General features: G+C 35.2%; 2 protein-coding genes across 3 annotated transcripts in view; one reads left to right on the forward strand and one right to left on the reverse strand.

The window, feature by feature from the left end:
- The window catches only part of pip5k1cb (phosphatidylinositol-4-phosphate 5-kinase, type I, gamma b), an 80,921-nt gene extending 78,652 nt beyond the window's left edge, over nucleotides 1-2,269 (forward strand). Inside the window, exon 19 of the mRNA XM_056239955.1 lies at nucleotides 1,924-2,269. Within this exon, the coding sequence (XP_056095930.1) occupies nucleotides 1,924-1,926 (3 nt within the window). The 3' untranslated portion in view covers nucleotides 1,927-2,269. The remainder of the gene's footprint in view (nucleotides 1-1,923) is intronic.
- Nucleotides 2,270-9,374: 7,105 nt separating this feature from the next.
- On the reverse strand, nucleotides 9,375-25,279 carry rab11bb (RAB11B, member RAS oncogene family, b). 2 transcript variants are annotated; one of them, XM_056239947.1, is made up of 6 exons: nucleotides 25,211-25,279; nucleotides 25,013-25,073; nucleotides 22,593-22,788; nucleotides 12,722-12,915; nucleotides 12,049-12,129; nucleotides 9,375-9,691 (listed from the first exon to the last, which is right to left on the reverse strand). In XM_056239947.1, exons 1-6 carry the CDS (start codon nucleotides 25,262-25,264, stop codon nucleotides 9,546-9,548), a joined length of 732 nt encoding a protein of 243 aa, XP_056095922.1. In that variant the 5' UTR covers nucleotides 25,265-25,279; the 3' UTR covers nucleotides 9,375-9,545. The 2 variants fall into 2 exon arrangements, with proteins under 2 accessions (XP_056095922.1, XP_056095923.1); XM_056239948.1 differs by lacking the exon at nucleotides 25,211-25,279 and adding an exon at nucleotides 25,152-25,169.
- Between the last annotated feature and the right edge of the window lie 1,385 nt (nucleotides 25,280-26,664).

Here is a 26,664-nt window from a genome sequence, read left to right on the forward strand (position 1 = left end):
GTGTGTGTGTGTGTGTGTGTGTGTGTGTGTGTGTGTGTGTGTGTGTGTGTGTGTGTGTGTGTGTGTGTGTGTGTGTGTGTGTGTGTGTGTGTGTGTGTGTGTGTGTGTGTGTGTGTGGTTCAAACCGAAGCACTTCCCCAAACGAATCGAGAGAGAAACACCTTTATTGATAGTTTCAGAGATCCAGAGAACTCGTTGTTCATTCATTCATGAATCTGTTCATCAAGTCATCAAAAGAAAATCAGTGCCACTTTACAATAAGTTTCATTAGTTAACATTAATGTATTAACTAACATGAGTTAACAATACATTTGTTACAGTATTTATTAATCTTTGTTCATATTAGTTAATACAAATACAGCTGTTCAATGTTTGTTCATGTTAGTTCACAGTGCATTAACTTTTTTTATTAATATATTAGTAAATGTTGAAATTAATATTAACTAAGATTAATAAATGAAGTGTTGTTCAATTAACTAATGTTTACTAATGAACCTTATTGTACAAGAAAAACAAAACTCGTTATTTATTCATTCGTCTATTTTCATGCATGGTTAAATTTTGAGACTTTTTATTGTCTGGGTTTTCATAACATGTTTCATAGTAGTGGAAAGAAACCATCAAAAATACACCTTTGAGCGTTATATATTATTACACTTTATCTGTGAATTCACATCTGCACTTCAATCTCCACTTCAGCTTCACACACAGAAAACTGTCTTTCCACGGATGATTCACTGATGGCCAGGACTTTGGACTGAGCTGTTTTAATAGTGTTAGCTTTGACTGCAGCTTTTAATACTGTTGACCATTCAATCTTAATTGATACATTAAAGTCCCCCTGTAGTCAATCATTTTATCCCTTAAAACTCATTTTGATCACCAAAATGACATTTAAATGTTTAATTCATGCCTTAAAATATCTTGACTGTAACTCGACACCCTTGCCTCATTTAGAATGTGTGGTTCTATGAATATGCAAATGAGCCCCGCCTCCACTCACTCACTCACTCAGAGATCCACTGGTTGACGATCACACGTTGATCTGATTGGTTACAAGGTCGTTTGTGACGTCAGAAACACCAGCGATTTCAAACCGTGTTTTTGAGACTGTCTTTGGTTCACTGCAGTTTTAATACTCAGCAATGCTGTCGACTTATGAACTTACACATGGTTTGTCTTAAAGCGTATTAAAAACACCATATAGACACATAAACAACATTGCTCTGAGTTTCAGGACGCCTGCAGCCGCTGTTAATGACAAGCGTCTCGTTCACATGAACACACTCACACCGGAGGCTGTTCTGTGTGTGTGTGTGTGTGTGTGTGTGTGTGCGTGTGCTTGCTTGCGTGTGTGTGTGTGTGTGCGTGTGTGTGTGTGCGTGCGTGTCTGTGTGTGTGTGCGTGTGTGTGTGTGTGTGTGTGTGCGTGTGTCTGTGTGCATGTGTGTGTGTGTATCTCTGTGTCTCTGTGTGTGTGCGTGTCGTAAAATGTGTCTGTGCAAACAGTCCAAAGGCATGTGTTGCGTATATATGTGTGTAGAGAAATCTCAAAAGCTGCATCTCATTTTGCAAACAATGTGTGTGTTTCTGTGTGCTGTTTCTGAAATATGCATCTGTACATTCTGTTATTTTTGGCCTATAATATGCACCCTTGTGCTACACTGTTATATATGTATATATATATATATATATATATATATAAAATATATATAATTAAATTATATAATTATATTAAAATATATATAATGTTAATGCCAATAACATTTTAGCCAATCTTTAAAAAATTCTAGATCGATGCTAACGTTTACGTAACAGTCAGAAATGAAGATGCATTTTTTTACATGATCACATCCCAAATTCTGTTTTTACACTGTTTAAAAGTATGTACTTGTATGTAACTTGAGCCTGTGTGTGTGTGCAGTAACTGATGAGAGCTCTTGCTGTGACGTGAGCTGATCTCGACTGGCCGACTGGTAAAGCGCTCTTCAGGATGGGTTTCTGCTCTTCTGAGGAAGATCAAGTTAAAAGAAAAACGTGTTCCTTTTCTACTTGGGTTCCACGTCCCAGCCGGTTCCCCTGAAGAGCAACGTCATCTCTCAGAAAACCCAGTGTGTGTGTGTGTGTGTGTGTGTGAACCCGACCATCTCACCGCTAGGACGTGCATCGTCTCCCTGAAAAACATCTCGGCATTTTGCATCGCAAGTTGTGGACGACCCACAATGCACTTCTTCAGTCATTCCATGAACACAGTGTGTCCGTTCCTCATCCGAGCAACGAAATCCGTGCGTCCAGCATGGAGCTTTTGTCATTATGCAATATGAACTTTTCCCTGTGATCGCATGATATATCTTTATTTTGTGGACGTCAGAGATTTTCAGAATGGAATATAGTTGAAATATGCAGAAAAGAGAAGCTGAAAGCATTAATGTTTAAGAGCATCATCTGAGACTCGATCCAGCTGTGAACTGAAGACACTGCATATCAAACATCATCAACTCATCATCTATCTGTCCTTTATAGATGTCTTTCTCTGTATTTATTCATAAGGCAGATGAATTTTACTATAGATCATATTTTGGTCTGTTATGCTGTTTTAGATCGGCATCATTAAAACATGGTGAATTCACTCCATCCTGGTCAATACTGCAGAAAATCATTCATTTAATCAATATTTTTGTCGGTTTTCAAGTAAAATGCCTAAACATCCTTAAATCAAGACATTAAAATTGGCTTTATATTAAGACTTTTTTGAGAACATGTATTTTTTTTACTTACTCTACTGGCAAATTCTTTATTTTTTATTTTAAGCTATTATTATTATTCTTAATAGTAAAAATAGGTTTATTAAAAACATTATTAAGAAAAATCCATATTCTGTTTAAGGAATAGGAACATCCTCGTAATTTTATGGATGTCTATTACGACTTAATATATTTATAATTTAGAATAGATTTTTTGCTAATAGTTTTTTTTTCTTCTTATTTTAAGCTATTATTATTAATAGAAATACGTTTATTAAAAACATTATTAAGAAAAATCCATATTCTGTTCAAGGAATAGGAACATCTTTTATCCTCATCATTTATGGATGTCTATTACGACTTTATATATTTAAAATTTAGTCGTTTTTTTGCAAATAGATTTTTTCTTATTTTAAGCTATTATTATTATTGCCAGTTAAGTATGAAAATACTTGATTCAAGATTTGAGAATACAAATGCATCTTATTTTAAGGATGCTTAGGTAATATTCATGCTTTTAGATAATTCTGTTGTTGTTTTTTCAAGCTGTATTCCATTTCAGGGGAAAGTTATTTATTGTCATCTTTTATCTATGTAATTTTATGAAAACCTTTTTATATTTTTTAATGTATTTTTGTTGTTTTAAGGCTAATTTTGGATTTGCTGAATCTCCTAATCATGATTATCTGGTTCAGAACAGACATTTATATACACAAATATACATAATTAATCTCTTGAGGGAATGTTCCGGTTCAGTAAAAGTGAAAATGTACAGCATTTCTGATATGAAAAAAAAATAGTTTGTAAAAACAAAACAAAAAAACTGCTTTACAGTCATTTAAAATGAAATAGAAAATGTACTGGAACTTTACAGACGAGGTTAAGTCAATCTATTTTAACACACATCAAGTCTTGTGGCAATACTTTCAAAACTGTATTTTAATGTTGATCTTTGTGCAACGCTCCATAGACCTCCATTATAAGTGCATTCATGTAAATGTGTGTTTTTGTTTCAGTATATTTTTATTGAACCTAAAACATTTCTTAAACATTCAATTTGGATTTAGAATAAAATGGCCTTGTTTGAAAAGTGAAACATCAATTCTATCAAATTCGGTCATTCTCTTCTCATTTGTCATGGGGCGAGTCTTTGTAGAATAATGTACAATATGTTTTAAAGCATAATCATGTATTATATGTCTCTGCAGTAATAAGATTTTTATTTTTGGGGCTGCATGTGTGTGTGTTTGGTCTGAGAGTTTGTCAGATACTGTAAAGCTCTAGTGTGTGTGTGAGTGTGTGTATGACTGTATACATTTTTGGAAGGTCTTGCTGTACTTTATGCGTCATTTCCAAGCTCTTCTGTCATGAGACTCAGTGCATGTGTCCGATAGTGTGTGTAATCGTCCTGTGTGTTTGTACAGATCATTAGTAATGATGTAAAGACAAAATCTACAAATAAAGCCTATATGGAAAACAGACGTTTCTTTACACTCTCTGTGATGTTGCATTGAGATAAGATGTTTTGCTCTTGATTATTTTCTGTTTCTCACCACAAAAAAACAAACCTGTTTAGTGTCTTCTGGGAAAAATCGAATGACATGCTGGATACATTTATGGGTAAATAAACAAGCAACAACATTTATGTACATAACTGATAGAATTTTTTTTTTTGTATTTTTTATTATAATTATCTGTTCAATATTTTGAAACCTGACATAGAAAGTTTTAAACATGTGAAAACATCTCTTTTGTCCGTTTGTTTTTCATGTTTTTTTGTCATCATTTTATTTTTCATGCTTGAGTTTTTTGTGTAGTGTTTATTTTCGTGCAGTGATGAAGAAACCTGCCGCTGATGGACATCTTGGAAAATTACCCAGAAATCCATGACAGCAAACCTGACGAGTCCATGAGAGATCTGAGGTGATTTTCTTTATTCCATCTTCTATTTAAAGTGACAACAAAATATGATGGTTACGCGCGCGTGTGTGTGCGTGTGTGCGCGCACGCGTGCGTGTTTAATTGACATTGTCATATTATGACAGCTAATGTCAAACTTTCAGATTTACTTTTTAAGGCAAAATATTTACTAAATAAATGAGCGAAAACATAACTATTAAAGCATTTTGAATTTCCCACAAAAAAATACCTTTTCGAACTTCTACTAGACAGTTGGTCTGATTTTCACGAAAATTGAATGAGATCATCTTCATGCCAACAAGAAACTGAAGAGTTTGACCAAAAATCACGAGACCTGTCTCTTTATATGTGTGCAACATGCCAATTATAATGAAACTGGTCTTAATCGATTCTTCGGTCAAGATACCAATTTTGCCATTGTCGCCCAACAACTTCTTGTCCGCCATTTTGATTGTCTTAGGCTACTTTTTCAAACGCCTCAAATTCGAGTCAGGTATAACCATTTTTATATAGTCTACCACATCAATGAATTTGATGCATGATGCCAAACTGCATCTGATACTATATTTCTGGAAACAGTGAGTAGCCCCAGAGTGCAGTCTGGACGATGGGGTGGGGCGACACTTTTAGGTGGGGCGACACGTGTCGCTCCGCCCACACCCGATTTTATTGGTTTATAATACAGCAATCTTATTGGCATAGACGCTTGAGGCACGAGCATGCGCATTCCTTTATGTCGAGTTTATGAATTATCTATGACGCTGTTTGGCCGTAGGCTACTATATTAAGTGATAATTGCGATTTCAGTAACGATCAATTGGATAATGTTTTGATGAACTTACGAATCAAGTTAGTTGAATTTACTGTCAAAATGTATTCACAATTCACACATTTAGACAATATTTCTCCGCATGTCATGCAGAGCTCCTTAATTTTACATCATTCGATGCTTCTACCAAATAGCAAGCCCTGGCCATTGGGTTATGTGCGTACAATGGGAATAAAATCCGTGCAGCGCTGCAATGTAAAAATAAATATAAAAAAAAAATGTTTTTTTTTTTTTACTAAAACAGATGTTATGTTGATCTATAGCAAATATTATAATCTAGGCTATGTGCTCAAGAGCGTATTTAAGCAATTGGCCTACATGTTCATATCACTTCTCTGCTGGGTGTTTTATTTATTTTATTACAGCCTATTATAATTGCACAGATTTATAGCAGTGTGTTTTTTTTTATGGTTATGCAGCTAGCCTATATGTGAGTGTTAATATTTGTAACCATTTTTATCCAGTAGCCTACATGGTGGATGAATAAACAATTGGATTTTTAATATACCTGATGTCACAGTCACAGATAGACAGTCGTACATAACCGGTTGACACTTATTAGAAAACATGACTCTTTAAAAAATATAACAGGCTTTACAGAACCAATAGGCCCTCATATTGTATGAACAGGTAATCAACCAGGACACGTGTTTGCCATTAAACATTTTATTTGCACTTTGTACCAAATAATGCAAGCATTGGACAATCTCGTTAAAAAAAATGACAACAAAAAACGGTCATGCTTTAGAATTTAAAATCAGCTGCTTACATTCTTACAGTCAATTATCATCATTTGCGTAAAATCCCGAGTTTGTGCTGATCCACCGATCCTGATAGAAACATGAAGAAGCCAAGTGAATGACGCACTAATCTAATGTAAAACATCTCCCTGAAGTACAAGTAACGTCACCAAGCGTTCGTTTTTAAACAATAACTTAATCTATACTGTATCTTAAGTATAATAAAGTATTAGCCAATAGATATTAACAAAAAATACCATGGTAAACTGATAATAAGATACGATTAAAGTTAGCATTTAATATTTCTTTGATACGGCCAAATCATTCACAAAATCGTACATAAAGGAATGCGCATGCTCAGACCTGAATCGTTTACACCAATAAGATTGCTGTATTATAAACCAATTAAATTGGGGGTGGGCGGAGCGACACGTGTCGCCCCGCCTAAAAGTGTCGCCCCGCCCCATCGTCCAGACTGCACTCTGGGGTACTACGAAACAGTTGACATGACACCAATCTTAAGTTCATGTAATTGTCACTCAACTCTGATCACACTAGATCTATTTGATGTCAGCGCCACCTATTGGTCAAAAGTAATAAGCAATTATGTTATATTAAAAGTGATTGTATTTATGGGCTTTCGTCCGTTTTGCTTAAAACCGTCTCCAATTTTTGCAGTTGATCATTCTGCTGCTGCTCCGCCTATTAAATGCTACTTGTGGATATATTTTTATTATAGGCTAGTTATGGTCTTTGTCTTTGGTGTGTGAACAGGTTTTAGTACTGCTCTCCCACTGTTTGCTGTCATGTGCTCTGCTGTTTTTGTCCTATAGTCTGTTGATGCAGTGGATACACACACACATGCCACTGACCCGAGAGAACAGCGGCTCTTATCAGCGCTCACAGGCTTCCTGCAGTGGAAACTTAACACACACACACATTTACATTCACATCTTTCACAGACCACACCCAGCTAACACGTTCTCAGAACTGCAGCTTAACGTTCTGGAAAGGTTCTTTCAAAGTTGTGAACAAACATTCTTCCAGTAACTTTAATGTTCGTTCAAAGGAATGTGGTCTTTAATAATGTTCAAAAACGTAAACAGAAAAATATATTATTTATACATTGTTCATGGAACGTTTTTTTGGAATTATTTAAAAAAGAAATGCTATTACTATACTTGTTTCAAAACGTTAAGAGAACATTCAAAAGTAATTCACGTTAAAATTATAAAATTGAATGTTCCCTTAACATTCGCATAACGAAGATAAAACAAACTTGTTTTTCAGAAAACATTCAGAAATAACGTTTTTGTAACCTATTGTTCTTAGAACTTAAAACAAATTTCTGTCCTGCTACAGTTTTTACTAATACATACCAAAAAGCATCTCATGAATAATTGTCATGACTATTTCTTATAACAGAAGCGCCGTTTTTTTGCATTCATATTGCTGTCAGATAACAGATTTCCCTTCAATTATTTTCGAGACTTTTTTTAGTGTAATATATTATAATTGAGAGGGGGGGGGGGGGGTATTATAAAAAAATACTTGATTTTACTTTACCCATAATGCATTGTTCTGTTCAGGAACGCAGGTAAAAGGGGAAGTGATGTCATAGTAGGCCTAAGTAATTTCATGTGTAGGCTACATGATGCAAAATTGACGCAACATGCTAGTATTCACAATTTAAGCATTTTATTTTTAATTTGAAAATGTTGATAATTACAAAAAGAGTTGTGTGTGCATGTGTGTGTGTGTTCACAGCGAACCTCCAGACCAGCATTCATGAGACTTCTAAAAAAGCCATTGAGGTGTGTATGATGTAGGCTATATAGAACCTACACACTTTAAAAAATCAATGCATACAAAAAAATGTTTAAAAAAAGAATATGCATATAGAATCAAATAAATAGTGCTGTAAGAGATGAGTTGTGTCTACAACAGCTTCTTCTGGTATTGAGTTGTTTGCGAATCTATTTAGTCTTACACAATTTCCACATGAGTGTATTTGTTTGTTTACTTTATGTTCCAGAATCCAGTCGTGTTGTGGGAAGGTGGGACGTCCTCACACACCTTCGACGGACAGATATATATCAGACTCAACTAGCAGCTTTATCTCCGGTCTTCAATAATGTTCAGGAAACGTCAGCACAAACACATTCATTCATGGAGTGTTCTTTTCTGAAATGTTTCTAAATGATTTTTAAATGTTACTACTGGTTTTTGAATGTTGACGGAACATTCAAATGTAACGTTTCCCAGAATGTTTAAAGATATAATGGAATGTTCACTTATTGTTCACAAAACCAAAGCATCAGTGTTGGGGAATATAACTATATATATATATAAATATTAGTGCTGTCAAATTGAGTAATCGCGCTTCATTATATCTAACATAAAAGTTTTTGTTTATATATCATGTGTAGTAAAGACATTATATTTATATACAGTATATATTATATGTTTATGTGCGTGTCTGTGTGTGTGTGTGTGTGTGTACACACACACACATACATAAATATATATATATATAAACAAACCTTTGGTTAGATGTGATTAATTGCGATTAATCGATTTGACAGCACTAATATATACAGGTGAAACTCGAAAAATACGAATATCGTGCAAAAGTTCATTTATTTCCGTAATTCAACTTAAAAGGTGAAACTAATATATTATATAGACTCATTACATGCAAAGTGAGATATTTCAAGCCTTTATTTGTTATAATTGTGATGATTATGGCTTAAACCTCACATTCAAAATTAGAATATTGTGAAAAGGTTTTCATAAGCTGTAAGCCATAATCATCATAATTATAAAAAAAAGGCTTGAAATATCTCACTTTGCATGTAATGAGTCTATATATTATATTAGTTTCACATTTTAAGTTGAATTACTGAAATAAATGAACTTTTGCACGATATTCGTATTTTTCGAGTTTCACCTGTACACCATGCATGTTTTTTGCATTACTGAGTATTTGAGGGAAATACTGCAGAAAAAAAAAATCAGTTGCTTTATGAAAAATATTGACCTGAACATGAATCTTGAGATTCACCTGATGATAACAGAAGGAAAAATGTCTAATATTTCTAATATTCACGCCCAGTCTTGAAGTCAATAAACCACAGCGCAGTCAGATACTGTAAAAGTTTACTCATGTCAGTCGTATGTGTGTATGCACGTGGACAAGCTATCAAAAAGAAAAATATACATATATATATTACACAGATAAAATTGATAACGTTAGCGGCACGACGTGTAGAGGGAGTGGGAGATGAGTGACAGGTGGGGCTGGTCGTCATGGTTACAGGTTTTGGCAGCACTGCAGTTTGTTGCCCTTCTGCCCGTCTGTGGTCGGCGGGACGCTGATGTCCACCACGTTGTTTCCCGGCGACTCGTCGTGGGCCGATCGCTCAGCGATTTGCTTCTGTGATACAATGCGATAAATTTCTACAGATGCAGGAGAAACGGAGAGAGAAAGAGTGAATCTAAAATCTGAGTGTATGAGCCTTGTTCAAAGTCACTGTCAAATAGCTTTTCCCTGAATTATTTGCACATACTTAGCAGTTCTTTTTCTGTATTTATGTAAGAACGGTACACATATCTCCATATATCAATCCCATAGAAACCAGTGCAAAGATTAAAATGAGGCGTTTTACACAACGTCTGTCCACTAAGTAAGGGTTAATGCCCGACGAGGTGTCCATTGTCAGGTTTTAATGGACGACGGCGAGGCGTGAACCGGCCGACGCGCAGCGGAGGTTTTCCATTAAAACCTGACAAATTTGGACACCTCGGAGGGCATTAACCCGCTTATACCATGGTCACTTGCCAAATAAAACATTTTTAAAACATTAGTTTATATTTTAATTAGGCTAAATCTAGTTTTTACAAATAATAACTTGCCTGACGGTTTATTTAGCAACCGGAGATATTTATAGTCCGCTCAGCTTGTAGAACCCTTCAGGTTAAAAAATGCTTTTTTTTTTCATGAAACACAAAGGTAGGCATAGTTATTTTTTTTATTACACATAAAACAATGAATCAAACAACAATTATCAAACAAAAAAACAATTAGTTCTGCGCTCCAGCGATTTGCGCTTATAGAGGGCAATAAATTAATCGGATCAATCTCCGTTTTATTTACATTTTTCTTTCTTCAGCAGCATCCCAGTCGTCAAAGTTGTCATATTCTCCATAAATGTTAAAAGAAATAACGAAGTCGCTCATTTTTGTATTAGTAGGCTATGTAATATCTAACTAACGTTAGATGTTTGTTTTGATAGAGCAAATTGTAACCGGATACGTTGACTGCCTGTTGCTATGGTTACTCGCAGCTGATGTAGGCAGCGCATTTATTTATTAATTTCGAGCGGTAAACAGTCAGTTTCACCAGAACTCCTTCACTAGGTGTCCTCTATCACTTTTTAACGGACACCCTGCAGCCAATCAGAATCGAGTATTCACCCAGACCGTGGTATAAAGAGAAGTACAGAACTGCATTCACTCATTCACTAGCAGGTTATGTTTGCTAATGGTTTTTAAAACATCCGTACAGTCAGTCATCCAAAATACAGTATGGAAGAACCTTTGGAAAAATAACTCTCAATCTCAATCAGTCTGTTATGCAAGTATAATTTATGGTAACACTTTAGTTTAGTGTCCAATTCTCACTATTAACTAGTTACTTATTATCATGCATATTATTAGTATTTATAAAGCACATATTAATGCCTTATTCTGCATGATCATATTCTACATCTCTAAATCCACCCAATACCTAAACTTAACAACCTTACTAACTATTAATAAGCAGTTATTAGGGGTTTATTGAGCGCAGTTAATAGTTAATAGTGAGAATTAGACCTTAAACTAAAGTGTGACCTATTTTATATTCTATTATAGTTTTTTTTTTCATATTTTAACTAGCTTTTATTTTTGTTTTCATTTGAATTTTAATGCTTTTTTTATCATTTTAATTTTTATTAGGTTTTTCAAAATATTACTATACTGTATGTGTTCTAGTATTATTTATATTCTATTATAGTTTTTATTCATATTTTTAAGTAGCTATTATTTTTGTTTTCAGTTGTATTTATTATTATTATTATTATTAAATATATCTATATGGGTTGTAGTAGTATTATTTATATACTTTTATAATTTTTATTTTTAATTAGCTTTTATTTTTGTTTTCAGTTTGCATTTTCATTTTAATGTTTTTTTGTTTATCTTTTCCATTTTTATTATTATTATTATTATTATTATTAAATAGTCCTCTTTTTTCAGCTTTAGTTTTTAGACTAAAACTTTAATAACTTTTGGACAATTAGTCATTTTAATGCTTCAATTTAGTTAGTTGCCAAAGCAGCATTGCTATAGTTTTGCATCTAATAGTTATGTTTTATTTTATTTCAGCTTTATTTCAATAGTTTTAGGTAGTTGGTTAGTTTAGTTAGTTGTAGTTAATGAAAATAACCCTGCTCTCAATGTATTACATGTTACATTTTTGAGTCTGTGAACGTGTAATATAGTGATATCTTAGACTTGATGATGCATTGCATAATTTAGTCAAGAATCGTTATGGAATCGCATTATTGTGAGTGTGAATAATTACACTCCCATCTAAAATATCTCTCTAAAATCCTATAATTCCTGTCAGGCCGTCACAGATCAGCAATGCTGCAGTTTTAAAGCTGCATAACACGCCGCTGTCGCTGCCGTGGGTTTCATGCTAGCTGATTTATTGCCTCATTCGTCCATACGTGTGTGTGTGTGTGTGTGTGTGTGTGTGTGTGTGTGTGTACCTGTTAGAATGTTCTTGAACGCCTCCTCCACGTTAGTTGAGTCCAGAGCGGACGTCTCGATGAATGACAGGTTATTTTTCTCTGGAAGAAAGCAGAAGTTGTTTAATATCATTTTTGAAAGAAGCCTCTTCTGCTCACCAAGGCTGCATTTATTTGATCAAAAATATAGTCAAAATTTTTAAATATTATTACAATTTAAAATATCAGTTTTCTATGTGAATATATAGTAAAGTGTAATTTATTCCTGTGATCAAAGCTGAATTTTCAGCATCATTACTCCAGTCTTCAGTGTCACATGATCCTTCAGAAATCACTCTAATATGAGGATTTGATGTTCAATAAACATTTATGATTATTATCAATGTTGAAAACATTTGTGCAGATTAATATTTTTGTTGAAACAGCGATGCTTTTTATTTGGGAGTGGGTAAAACTGTTTTTAATGGCAGGCTAGCAGTTAGCGTTGACTCGCGCTAGCCTAGCACCGGCGAACTATGCGACTGGAAGAAATTTTTTGAAAACTGTCTCCACTGATAAATAACACACAGGCTAACTTGGAAATGAGGTCCGATGTCCAAAATCCTGAACGACCCCTTTAATATCAAGGAATCGATATTTTTCACCCAGCCCTAGTCGGTGTGTATTCTCATGCGTGTCACTGTGTTCTCGGCACCTGCGAAAGCTCTCGCCTCGTCGGTGGGAACGGCCCTCAGGTGTCGCAGGTCGCTCTTGTTCCCCACCAGCATGATGACGATGTTGTTGTCGGCGTGATCTCGCAGCTCTTTCAGCCAGCGCTCCACGTTCTCGTAGGTCAGATGCTTGGCGATGTCGTACACCAGCAGCGCGCCCACCGCTCCACGGTAATACCTGCGCAGAGAAACACAGCTTAGTGCGGGTCATAAGGTAAGCATCACTATTACTATTGCTCAGTTTTAGTTTTTATTTTATTTACCCAGCTAACAGGGAAACGTAAATTTTTTTTTGACTATACGCTGGAAATTGTGATAAATAAAGTCAGAATGCGTGTTGTAAAAAAAACGTAAATTGTGAATACTAGCATGTTGCCTCAATTTTGCATCATATACAAAAAAAACAGAAATTGTTTTAAAAAAAAAGGTTTGAATATCGTTTGAACGATTCCAATTCTGCTTATTGATTCCGATTCTTATCGATTTTTAATATGGTAAAAAAAAATAACCTTCCCCTAAAACGTAAAGTATTTTAGACCATACGCTGGAAATTGTGAGAAATAAAGTCAGAATGCGACATATAAACTCGCAATTGTTAGAAAAAAGGTTTGAATATCGTTTGAACGATTTATTGATTCTTATCGATTTTTAATAAGGTAAAAAAAAATCAATTTATTCTAAGTCTTATTGCAAAACATTTAATTGTGGCTGAATACCATGAACACAAATAAACCGGCTAAACGCACACAAGGATATTTTGTGCCTGTGGTTTAAAAATACCATGGAAAAGTCTAACTAATATACATTTCAAGCATTATTAAAGACAAGTACATTAAAAGTAATTTAAAAAAAAGAAGTAAAAAAATTAGTAGGGCTGTGAAACGATTAATTGCGATTAATCACATCCAAAATAAAAGTTTGTGTTTACATAATATATGTGTGTACTGTGTCTAATTATTTTTGTATATATAAATACACACGCATGTATATATTTAAGATAAATGTGTTATTTATATCTAAAATGTTTATATATAATATAAATTAGGCTATATATAAACATATATCCAGTATATACATGCAAATATTTCTTAAATATATACATGCATGCGTGTGTACTGTGTATAATTATTTTTTTATATATAAATACACATGCATGTATATATTTAAGAAATATTTGCATGTATTATATATATTATACTTTTATTTAGGGTGCGATTAATCGCGATTAATCGTTTCACAGCCCTACAAATTAGCAATCACACAAATAAACACAACTGAACTAAGATATCGATAGTGTGTTAAGCGTTTCAGAAACAAATCAAATGTTGTAATAGATGTCCACTAAAGGACAGTTTATTAACAAAACGTGATCAAACATAAAATAAAGGCATGACATGAACTCAAAGCATGAACATGACGCTCAACACAGTGGTTACAGGGAAACGATACTTGACACGGACACATGGCAAACATTTAGGGCTTAAACACACACAAGACTAATGACTCGACGAGGGACACCGGTGAACAATGAACCAATGACAACATGAACAGGGGATCATATGACAGACGTCAAACAGGAACATCAAACAAAACCAATAAAATAACACTGCACTTTATAAATAAAACATACATTACAATAATTAGAAATACAGTAACAAAGATATTCCGTCTAAATTTATTCCGTTTGATTATCGTTACAATAGAGACGACAGCAGGAATTTTACGCTGCTGTCCCTTTAAGAGCTGCACGGATCCAATATACTGTTACACGTGTGGGTTTTTTTTGTTAACTGTTTATGTTCACTTAAAGGTAGGGTATGGGATTTGCAAACTGGCCCGGCAGATTTTGAAAATACACAACTTAAAAGGTCCTACCTTCTTTCCTCCAACGCTGGCCCTGACTCCACCCATTCGAAGAACATGGACGCGCAATCATCTGCAAAACTCAGATGCGTGAGATTGCACTTACTCTCTCTCTCTCTCTCTCTGTACTGGGGCGACTTGCACGTACTCTGACTGGGTCACGAGCTTTGCTTATGCGCACGAAGGGGACACGCGCGCGAGGGGGATGGTATGACCGTTTGATTGATGCATTTTCTGTCCAATGATTCTAGGTGGTTTTGGAAATGATTGGCTGGAGTTTTTCGAGTCCTGCCCGTTCCACAGATGATTAAATTGCTTAATTTTCATTTCAATGCTTCTAATTCAGTGGCTGTAATTGGGTTAGGAATAGGATTTCAAGTGATTTTGAAAAAATGGTAAAAAAGAAAATCACATACCCCACCTTTAAGACATGACCTATTGTGTTTACAAGGATATTTTGACATATTTTTTGTGTGAAATTGTCTGTTCAAGTGCAAAAACACATGGAATAGAACTTAGTTCAGTATCGTGCACTATACAGTATGAGAGGTGGCTTACTGTGCGCACGTCTTCTTGTGCTTGAATGCTTTAAAGTCATATTAAAGGGATAGTTCACCCAAAAATGAAACTTCTGTCAGTAATTACTCGCCCTCATGTTGTTCCCCGTAAGACTTTCGTTCATCTTCAGAACACAAATTAAGATATTTGTGATTAAACCTGAGAGCTGGATCACTCCTCCATAGGCTTCTAAAGGGATCGAAACTTGCCGGCCCAGAAAAGTTATTAAAGACATTGTTAAAATAGTCCGAGTGACGACAGTGGCTCAATCTTAAGTTTATCAAGCGACGAGAATACTTTTTGTGCGCAAAAAAACAAACAAAAATAACGACTTTATTCAACTATTCATTTCCTTCTCTGTGGGCCTCGAGTGAGTTCTCATAGTGTAACAGCGCAGCGCTTCTGTGTTGTACGTCACACACACACATGACCAGCGTCGGCCAATAGTGAGCCTGTGTGTGACGTACGACCAGGGGCGGAGCTAGACTGTCAGTACAGTGGGGGCGGAGCTTCATCATGGGGCCCTCTGCTACCAAGTCATTTTAAAATTTAAACCGTTAAAAAAAAACTTAAAATATTTGATGAATGCATATGTAAGAATGTGTCACTTGTTGAGCCAAGTAATCTTATATGTTAAATAAAATAGCCAACAATATTTTAAAAGTATATAGCCTAATTATCTTATGACTAATTAAAAATTAACCTCAAAAACATAACTTGCTAAATGGGGATATCTATATCTAGCATACTAAAAAATGTAGGCTAATTGTCAGAAAGTCGTCTCTCAGTTGCTGAATGTCGTGCAACAGCGTTGCTACAGCCCTGTTGAGTCTTTCACTACTGATGTTGCGAGCACAACGTGCCACAGACATTGCCGCAACGTAAATGTGTTTGCTGGGTGTACTTTGCCTGGGCCCCGTTCCTGTCCGCGTTTCCATTACCCTTCAAATTGCGCAAATTGAAATTGCGAATTAAAAATACGCTCAATGGAAACACGTCAATTTCGCAAAAACTCCCATTTATCGCAAAAAAGTTTTTACGCTCGCATGAGGTGGTTTTTCAGGCAATTCGAAAAAGGAATATTTCGCAAAACTGCAATGGAAACAGTTTTTGCGCAATTACAGTCACCTGACTTAGGTGTGTTTGGGGTCCGTGTAGGCTATTGCGTCCATTCGTTTTTCCTTGAACTCGTATGAAAAACGAAAAACATGCTTTCTTCTTTATTAGTTTTTAGACTGGTGAAAAACAATACTGGAAGCTCAGTATAATAGAATAGCAAAAAAGACTTCTCATACAAAAAAAGAAATATAACACAAACTCAGATTCCAAAACTGTTAAAGGTTATATAAAAATAATACATTCATCAATTATTTTATGATAAACATATTAAGTGAAGTCATTTATAGTTATAAACGCAAATAATAGGCTAATAATTATTATTATTATAGCCTATTACATTTATTGGGCTACATTTATTAGGCTACATATTTAGAAGGCGCTTTTATCCAAAAAAGGAACAAAGCAATTCGTCAAATGTCATTCATAATACAGGTTAGACCAGTGTTTCTCAACCTCTCCTGCAGGGACCCCCTGACAGGCCATGTTTTTGTTTTAACTCTGAAATGGCACACCTGATTCAAGTAATTAAAGGCTTAATGAGTAATTAGAGTAGGAATAGTTCAATTAATCAATTAGTCAACTACTCATTAAGCCTTTAATGACTTGAATCAGGTGTGCCATTTCAGGGTTAAAACAGAAACATGGCCTGTCAGGGGGTCCCTGCAGGAGAGGTTGAGAAACACTGGGTTAGACAATAATAATACAGGGCTAAGATTATCACAAATAAACACAAGATTTTGACGCATATCCAAGGGTTTGTGCGAAGTGTGGAGCGCGCACTGCATGACGGAGGCGCAGGCGCAGAGACGCGGGAAGTCATTTTCGACAGGGGGGGGGGACAGGAACGTGGTTATAGGAAAAGTCCACTTCTAAACAGATCTATTAATTACTAGTAAGCACTATATAAATGTAACGAATTATTACTACTCTCCCTCAAAACTTTTTTTTTTTCATTTGCATTCACGCACGGCAACGATCTTTACACCATACAACTTCAAATAATAGCCGAGTCCCAAATAGACGCCTGTCACTTTTCACACGCCTGGTATGGCTACAGGTTTGGGTAAATAAAGGCCGGTTTCAAATAGAGGCCGGGTCGGTTTTTTTAGTTTCGGGTTGTATTTAATCTTTTAATACCCGTTGGATCGTCCGCTTTTTGGCGGCTGCCAAAGCCTTTTTTGATCGGTGAGTGTTGTAGAGTAGAATGACTGATGCGTTTGACACATAGTTTGACAGGGCGCAAACCATGGCGCAAACGAGCAGAGAGAGGGAGAGAGAGCGAGCGAGCCCCGGCCGCGCGCGCGCTGTCTCTTGCTCTCTCTCTCTCCCTCGTGCATATTAATCAAAATCAATGGACATGATAGTAAAAGGTTCGTTTCTTTATAATAGGCATGCTAATCACAATCATATAGGCTACCATCTGGGCCTGCACGGCGGCAGGAAAAAGACGCAGAGATGTAAGACACCGTGTCTCTACCTTACGATGAATTTGGTACACCAAAGGTAGATTTGCGCTCTGGAGTTCTGCTGGTAAACTCTGACATGACATGAGGTAACTAATTATCTTGGTGTAGCGCCGATATTGATATAGGCTAACGTTATATCACTAGCAGTTTTTTAGACGGTGTTTTTTTGTGCTGCGTAGGCTGAATCGTAATCGCGTGATTCGCGTCAAGACACCTGATTGGCTAATACTACACACCGAAGATAAATTAAATAATTTTTACTTAAATAATTACTAAAAATACCCCTCTCTTCATCCCACACCCCAAACATGACATACAAAATGTTGTGGAACAGAAACAACAACCAGAGATATATTTATAAGCTATCATTTGATTGTCATCACAGTTTGCCAACAGGGGGTGCTGCAGCACCTGCAGCACCCCTACTTCCCGCGTCCATGCGCAGGCGCGAACACTTGCATTTTCCTGTCAACAGTGGAAACAACTTAAAATACTCTATCATTTATGGTCATACGGAAAATAATAATACATAATCCGCAACTACTTTTATTTGTGTAAACTCACAATAACAAGAAAACGTTCTTCTTTTGCAAAATAAAAGAAAACAATCAGGCGCGCTTTCATGATCTCCGTGAACTGGAACATGTCTCAGAAATGAACTGAAACAATATATAGCCTATGTAGGCTAAAGCTTGAAATGTCCACTTTTAAACGAACAAATTCAAATCGAAAGCAAATACCTTCTGATTATGTAATCCATATGAAAGGTGCATTTCTCTCTAAAGGCGCATCCGCTTTACAGTGGAGATGAAAATATGTTTGCAGTCGGCACTAACACTAGTTTATTAATAAACAATTAAAATGCCTCGTTATTTTTTCAGACACATTTATTATCATTAGCCTATAATCACCTATAAATCACCTCTCTGTAGGCTATGGTTCCAGAGACATGGCTCTTCTCATTCAGCACTGCGGGAAAAATATCATCGGGTTCTAATTTGGCCTTAGAAAACCAGTAAAATCAACATTTTTTTCATATTAATTTGTGAATATTTTAAATGTTTAATAAAGGGGCAAAAAGTCATAAACAAAAATCTGAAAATTCGTCTATATTTATTTTTTGCGCAGCATTTGGTGTGTAGTAGCAGGCTACAGTTCAAATTCAAAATTTGTTGTTCAACTTTGCGCTTTAAAAATAGGCTACAACAACCGTTCATTTTTCGTTTTTCAATTAGGCTACGGGTTAAAAAAGGAAAAATTAATGGACGCAAAAGTACACGGACCGTTTGGACAGAATACGAGACAAAGTTCTTTATTAAATTCATAAAAGAAAAAAGAATTGCAGGAATACTGGATTCTAAACCTCAAAGAAATGCCACAATCAAGACCTTGGAGCAGAAATGAAGGAGAAACACACAGAAAACCTCATGTGCCGTTCACAGTATTAGGGTCTTTCCTTACCATTAATGCTTGGATAACACACCACGTCTCCTTCCATTAATAATAATAATGTCTTGTGCGGTGGCTGCACGTCTATTCACATGTGCTATAAACCTACAAACGTCCAAAGTCGCATAACATCGGTTAATGGAAACGCCCGTCATTTCGCAATAGTTTTTTATCGATATTTAGAAAAAATCGCAAAAGTTTTGCGCAAATCTGTAATGGAAACGCGGGTGACGCAAGATCGGCGGCGTTTGAGGGGCCCCTAATTGGCACGGGGCCCTGGGGCGGCCGCACCCAAGCACCCACGCTATCTCTGCTACAGCGTACGACACAGAAGCGCTGCGCTGTTACACTACGTGAACTATCTCAAGGCCCACAGAGAAGGAAATTAATAGTTGAATAAAGTCGTTATTTTTGTTTGTTTTTTTGCGCACAAAAAGTATTCTCGTCGCTTGATAAACTTAAGGTTGAGCCGCTGTAGTCACTCGGACTATTTTAATGATGTCTTTAATAACTTTTCTGGGCCGGCAAGTTTCGATCCCTGAAGAAGCCTATGGAGGAGTGATCCAGCTCTCAGATTTCATCAAAAATATCTTAATTTGTGTTCTGAAGATGAACGAAAGTCTTACGGGGCTGAACAACATGAGGGAGAGTAATTACTGACAGAAGTTTCATTTTTGGGTGAACTATCCCTTTATAATGCACAATGTTACGGCTGGTGCCGTTTTGTGTTGCCTGTTTGACCTTTATTTCAGCTTGACATTTGCAGACATGATTCATCGAACCCAATACGGTCAACAGAAAGTTGGCTCCCGCAACTCGCCCCTTCCAAACACAGCATCAAACAATCCGCCAAAGGAAATAATAAAGAAAACAGAAGTGATCACCTGTGCCCACGTGACAGTGAATAACCAATAATAAATATAAAATAATTAATGCTCCTACAGCTATTTTATTGGGAATTGTGATTTCGGGATGACGTTAATTCTGTGTGACGTGGGTTACCATTTATTGTATGTTTGTGTGCCATCTAAACGATTCTTGTCCACCTTCCTTCATGTAATAACCGTTACTTTGGTTGGATTTGTGAATACGAATGGGGAGGGAAGGAGAGGAAAGGTTAGAAGATCACGTGATACTCAGTGAGTTATTGTGTTAGACACACTAGGTTAGGGCCGTGCATCACTCGCTGGATTTAGTGAGTATAGTTTCTTTTAGGGTATCTTCGGATACTGAAGATTTTCTTTTCTTCTTTTTCTTTTTAGTACTGGTTTATGAGTTAGAGGGTTATGTTTTGATCATTTCTTTTATTTAATTCCCTTCTTCTTTTCCCCTGCCTGGGAATCTTTTTGTTCTTTTCTTTTGTGTAAATATTGTTGCAAGTTGTTTCGGTTTAATGGATTTTCCCTCTATATTATTGTAAATAAACACTTGTTTATTGCCTTTAGAGCTTAGGTCTCATTCGCTTGCATTGACATCGGTCCAAAGTCAAACTCCGACAGTTAAACGATAAAGAGGAATCGAAATTTTACTTACAAGTATCCAATTAGAGAATTGAAATCGATATTGAATTTCCAACCCTAGAAAAAAGTCAGTTTACATCTTGCAATTCTGACTTTATTTCCCACAATTTCAAACTTATTATCTGAATTGTGAGATAATAACACAAAATTATCTTTTTTATTATGAACATACGTTAACTACAATAGTTAACATGAACTTACAATAAAAAATCATTCTGAAGCATTTATAAATCTTAGTTATTGTTAAAATAATCTGTAGAATCATCAAGATAATCGGGACTTTAGTTAGGATTGTCGGAAGGGGAGATATCGGCCCGGATATCTTGTGGTGTGGCCCCAGCATAAGGTCTGAGAGTGTCTTTATCTGGGTGCAGGTGTTAAAGGGTTGGTATAACACGCTTTTCACAAGATGTAAAATAAGTATTTGATGTCCCCAGAGTGTGTGTGTGAAGTTTTAGCTCAAAATACCCCACAGATATTTTTATATAGCATGTTAAAGTTGTCACTTTTTGAGGGTGAGCAAAACATGCCGTTTGTGTCTGTCCCTTTAAATGCAAATGAGCTGCTGCTCCCGGCACAGGGGGCGGAGCTTCAAGAGCTTGTGTGTGTGTGTGTGTGTGTGTGTGTGTGTGTGTGTTAGGAGCTCCGATTACCTCACACACACACATGTACTGAACATTTCAAAAACGTTTAGCCTTTTATGTTCAAACCGGAGTCAGAAAGATGGAGAGACTCGAGAAGAAGTGACAACATGTAGACAACATTTCTGAATGGTTAGTTGGTGAATTTATGTCGCTTATGTGTAGTTATCTTCTAGTCATTGATTAGCATATTCTGTCTTGATAATCTATAAATCGTGTTCCGGGGGCGGGGTTTATGTAAATCTTAGTGTTTGTGATGTCACTAACCCGGGAGGAAGCTTGTGTAGTTCTACCAGCCGTTTGTTGTAGTCCTTAAAAAGCAAATATCTTCCTTTGCTTTGAACTTTGAGCGTCGTAACTTTGCAGATGTTGTTTATGCTCAGACAGCAACACTACACACTAACTAAAGTTAGAAAAGTGAAATCATAATCAACCACCCCTTTAAAAATATGTATCTACAAAAGGGGGTCCAAGCACAGGTCTACACTGTAAAAAATTATCGTGATTTTAACGGTAAAAGACTGTAAAAATGCTACAGTGCAAAACTGTTAATTGGTTAACAGAAAGTTTCCTTACTATATACGGTAAATAACTGTGATAGATCTAACGGTACATTTAATGTAATTTTACTGTAAAATACCGTTAAATTTACAGTTTTTGAAAGTGAAAAGAACAACTCATTGTATAATTTACCGTGAAAAACCGTAAATTGACATTCCCACAATTCCCAGCGTGACACTTCACATTTGATTTATTTTTGTTGAAATAACTGTTTCTTCATAGTTTTCTTGGTTCTTTTCTAATCAGTTATGTACATTAGGGTTTTATGTTACATTTAATGTTGTTAAATTAATGTTTATTGCATTTTTAAAATTGCATGTGTGTTACCATGATGGTGTTCGTGCGAATAACACTGTGCAGCTTCAATATAATAGTATTATTAACATTTTTGTGGAAGATTGCTTGTGATGAGCTTTGATTTATCATGTGACTGATCACTGCTGTGATGATTGTTGGTTGTCAGTGTATTACAATGGTACAAAACAGTTATTAATACTTCAATAGGTTGGTAAATTATCATTATATCAGATAATGAATTACGGTTTATTACTGTAAATTTTAAGTTGAGTCTGTAAAACCAAAAACGTTAATACCGTATTTTTGACGGTAAAGTTCTGGTAACCACAGCTGCCAGTTTTTTTTACAGTGATATGAAGGCTGTTGTGATCTGATACTCACGCAGAGGTGATGGCCCTGTACCGCTCCTGTCCTGCCGTATCCCAGATCTGAGCTTTTATCGTCTTGCCGTCCACCTGAATGCTCCTGGTGGCAAACTCCACACCGATCGTGCTCTTGCTCTCCAGGTTGAACTCGTTGCGTGTGAAGCGCGACAGCAGGTTACTCTTCCCGACACCCGAATCTCCGATGAGAACAACTGACAGCAGACGCACACAAACAGACAAATCTCTCTGTGAAAAATATCATATACACCCGTGTTTGGCAAGATTATCTACACTCTAAAAAATGCTGGGTTGTTTCAACCCAAATTTGGGTCAAATATTGACAAACCCAAATGTTGGGTTAAAAAATGCAATTAAAACATTTACAGTTGAAAGTTGAAGTTGGGTTAAAATTTGAAATTACATTTTTAACCCAACATTTGGGTTTGTCCATAATTTACCCAAATTTGGGTTAAAACAACCCAGCATTGTTTAGAGTGTATGTATCATCTCTTTTAATTCCTGTTTTAGTTTCCCTTGCTTTCTTTTAATTTTGTAAAAATATTTCGTTATGCATGTTATCCATATTTGTCCATGAACTTTTTATTTTAATTCCTTTCTGTGAAAAGCACTTTGAATTATCATAGTGTATGAAATTGGCTATAACACTCTAAACAATGCTGGGTTGTTTTAACCCAAATTTGGGTCAAATATGGCCAAACCCAAATGTTGGGTTAAAAATGTCATTTTTAAATTTTAACCCAACTTCAACTTTCACTTTCAACTGTAAATTTTTTTATTACATTTTTAACCCAACATTTGGGTTGAAACAAACCAGCATTGTTTAGAGTCTCCACAGTCGTGACTTAATAAAATGTTAACATACATACCATTCAGTTTGGGCTCAGTAAGATATTTAATAGTTTAATTCAGTAAGGAAGCATTAAATTGAATTGAAATTAAAGTGACGGATATTTATAATGTTACAAAATATTCTATTTTAAATAAATGCTGTTCTTTTTAATGTGTTTATTCATCAAAGAATCCTGAAAAATTAAATGTATCACGGTTTCCACAAAAATATTAAGCTGTTTTCAACACTGATAATAATCATAAATGTTTCCTGAGCATCATCATATTAGAGTGATTTCTGAAGGATCATGTGACACTGAAGACTGGAGTAATGATGCTGAAAATACAGCTTTGATCACAGGAATAAATTACACGTTACTATATATTCACATAGAAAACAGGTATTTTAAATTGTAATAATATTTACAAATTTTGACTGTATTTTTTATCAAATAAATGCAGCCTTGCTGAGTATAAAAAAACGTTCAATAAAATCTTTCTGACCCCAAACTTTATATGCTCTAATCTAGAGTACATAAACAAACTAAAATTGCAAATTTCCTTTGAATCAAGCCAATAACTCATTCAAAAAACCACCTATCTTAAAAACATCATTACAAATTGAAAATATGAAAATATATTTAATAAATATAAACCATTTACTGTATATATATATATATATATATATATATATATATATCATCACTCGTCATTGGCAAGTGTAACAAAAAGTTAATTTTGAACTTTTTCAGATCTCTCTCTCTATCTCTCTCTAGTCCTTTCTTTTTGAAAACGTTCTTGTTTTGAAGGCCCATTACTCAGTCTGATGCTTCTCTAAAACATGTGTCGTGTTCCTCAGTGAAGGTGAGTAAAGGATCGCACAGGCGAGCTGTTCCTTCAGATCTGTGAATGAGTTTGCATTGATTTCCTTCAGCTCAGGGTGAGTGAGGTGTCATGAGGGCTGGCTGATGAGATTATTCTTATGTTGTCCTGCTAGGAAGTCAAGACGAACTTTGTTCCACACAAAAAAATGCTGATCTTGTGAAAATCGAATGTAACAGTTTTGCCGCGTCAGACTTTGATCGGGCGGTGACGTGATTCAATCAAAGAAACATAGGAACATCGTTTACAACGCAACAAAGCAGCTGGAGGAGATAATATCACGATGTGACCTAATTATTATCATGTGATACACTATCATAGAAAGCAGTGCAAAAAAAAAACAGCCAAAATTGAGCGTCTTTTGTCTTAAATCCCTTCAAAACATGCACAAGATCACTAATGTAAGCCTCATTTGACATATCTTTAATGCATTATGTTCAATTTCCCATCATTCAGGCCCAGATCTCCTGATCCCAGCCGGCGTGAAAGCATCCAGGCCATCACAAACAGATGTTTTACTGATCGATGGATGTCTATTGATGCCTCTGCGGGCGTTTCTATATGTCAAAGACAGTTAAATATGATTTCAGACTACCATCGCAAAACAACAGACTCTCAAATGCTTGTCAGATCTATAAGTCTGAAACAATGGGTGGATTATGAATGATTACTCCTCTGCTCTGTATGAGGGAATGCAGAATTTACCTTTGAACAAGAAATCGTATTCATCATCTCTGTTGGCCATTTTAGAGAAGCCCGCTCCGTCCTGTAGTCCGAGGGAAATCAGATGATGCTGTATTAATAACTCAATGCAGGAAGAAATAATCAGATGAATGCTAAAGACACACACACTGCGCCAGTGCTGCTGCTGTCACACACACACACACACACACACACACACACCGCAGGAAGAGTGATATTCTCGGGCTGCGTTAGAGGAGGAGTCCCGCAGATCATGATCACGTGTCCAGCAGAGGGCGCTATAAACAGTGCACTACATCCGGGCCTTCAGACGTGTGTGTGTGTGTGTGTGTGTGTGTGTGTGTGTGTGTGTGTGTGTGTGTGTGTGTGTGTGTGTGTGTGTGTGTGTGTGGCCTTCAAATGTTCAGGTTTACTCGTCATTTCATGTTTAGTAGAAATTAGAGAGCGCTACAATTCAATTATTTCTAGTATCAATTATGATTATAGAGCTCTCTAATTCAATTATTTCTAGTATCAATTATGATTATAAAGCTCTCCAATTCAATTATTTCTAGTATCAATTATGATTATAGAGCTCTCTAATTCAATTATTTCTAGTATCAATTATGATTATAGAGCTCTCTAATTCAATTGTTTCTAGTATCAATTATGATTATAAAGCTCTCTAATTCAATTATTTCTAGTAACAATTACGATTATAGAGCTCTCTAATTCAATTATTTCTAGTAACAATTATGATTATAGAGCTCTCTGATTCAATTATTTTTAGTATCAATTATGATTATAAAGCTCTCTAATTCAATTATTTCTATAACAATTATGAATTTCTAGTAACAATTATGATTATAAAGCTCTCTTATTCAATTATTTCTAGTAACAATTATGAATTTCTAGTAACAATTATGATTAAAGATCTCTCTAATTCAATTATTTCTAGTATCAGTTATGATTATAAAGCTCTCTAATTCAATTATTTCTAGTAACAATTATGAATTTCTAGTAACAATTATGATTATAGAGCTCTCTAATTCAATTATTTCTAGTAACAATTATGATTATAGAGCTCTCTAATTCAATTATTTCTAGTATCAATTATGAATATAAAGCTCTCTAATTCAATTATTACTAGTAACAATTATGAATTTCTAGTAACAATTATGATTATAGAGCTCTCTAATTCAATTATTTCTAGTAATAATTATGAATTTCTAGTACCAATTATGATTATAAAGCTCTCTTTATTCAATTATTACTAGTATCAATTATGATTATAGAGCTCTCTGATTCAATTATTTCTAGTATCAATTATGATTATAAAGCTCTCTTATTCAATTATTTCTAGTAACAATTATGAATTTCTAGTAACAATTATGATTATAGAGCTCTCTGATTCAATTATTTTTAGTATCAATTATGATTATAAAGCTCTCTAATTCAATTATTTCTATAACAATTACGAATTTCTAGTAACAATTATGATTATAAAGCTCTCTTATTCAATTATTTCTAGTAACAATTAAGAATTTCTAGTAACAATTATGATTATAGAGCTCTCTGATTCAATTATTTTTAGTATCAATTATGATTATAAAGCTCTCTAATTCAATTATTTCTATAACAATTATGAATTTCTAGTAACAATTATGATTATAAAG

This window comes from Rhinichthys klamathensis, unplaced genomic scaffold (assembly GCF_029890125.1).
Source record: "Rhinichthys klamathensis goyatoka isolate OS25496 unplaced genomic scaffold, OSU_Roscu_1.1 h1tg000575l_1, whole genome shotgun sequence".
NCBI lineage: Eukaryota > Metazoa > Chordata > Actinopteri > Cypriniformes > Leuciscidae > Rhinichthys > Rhinichthys klamathensis.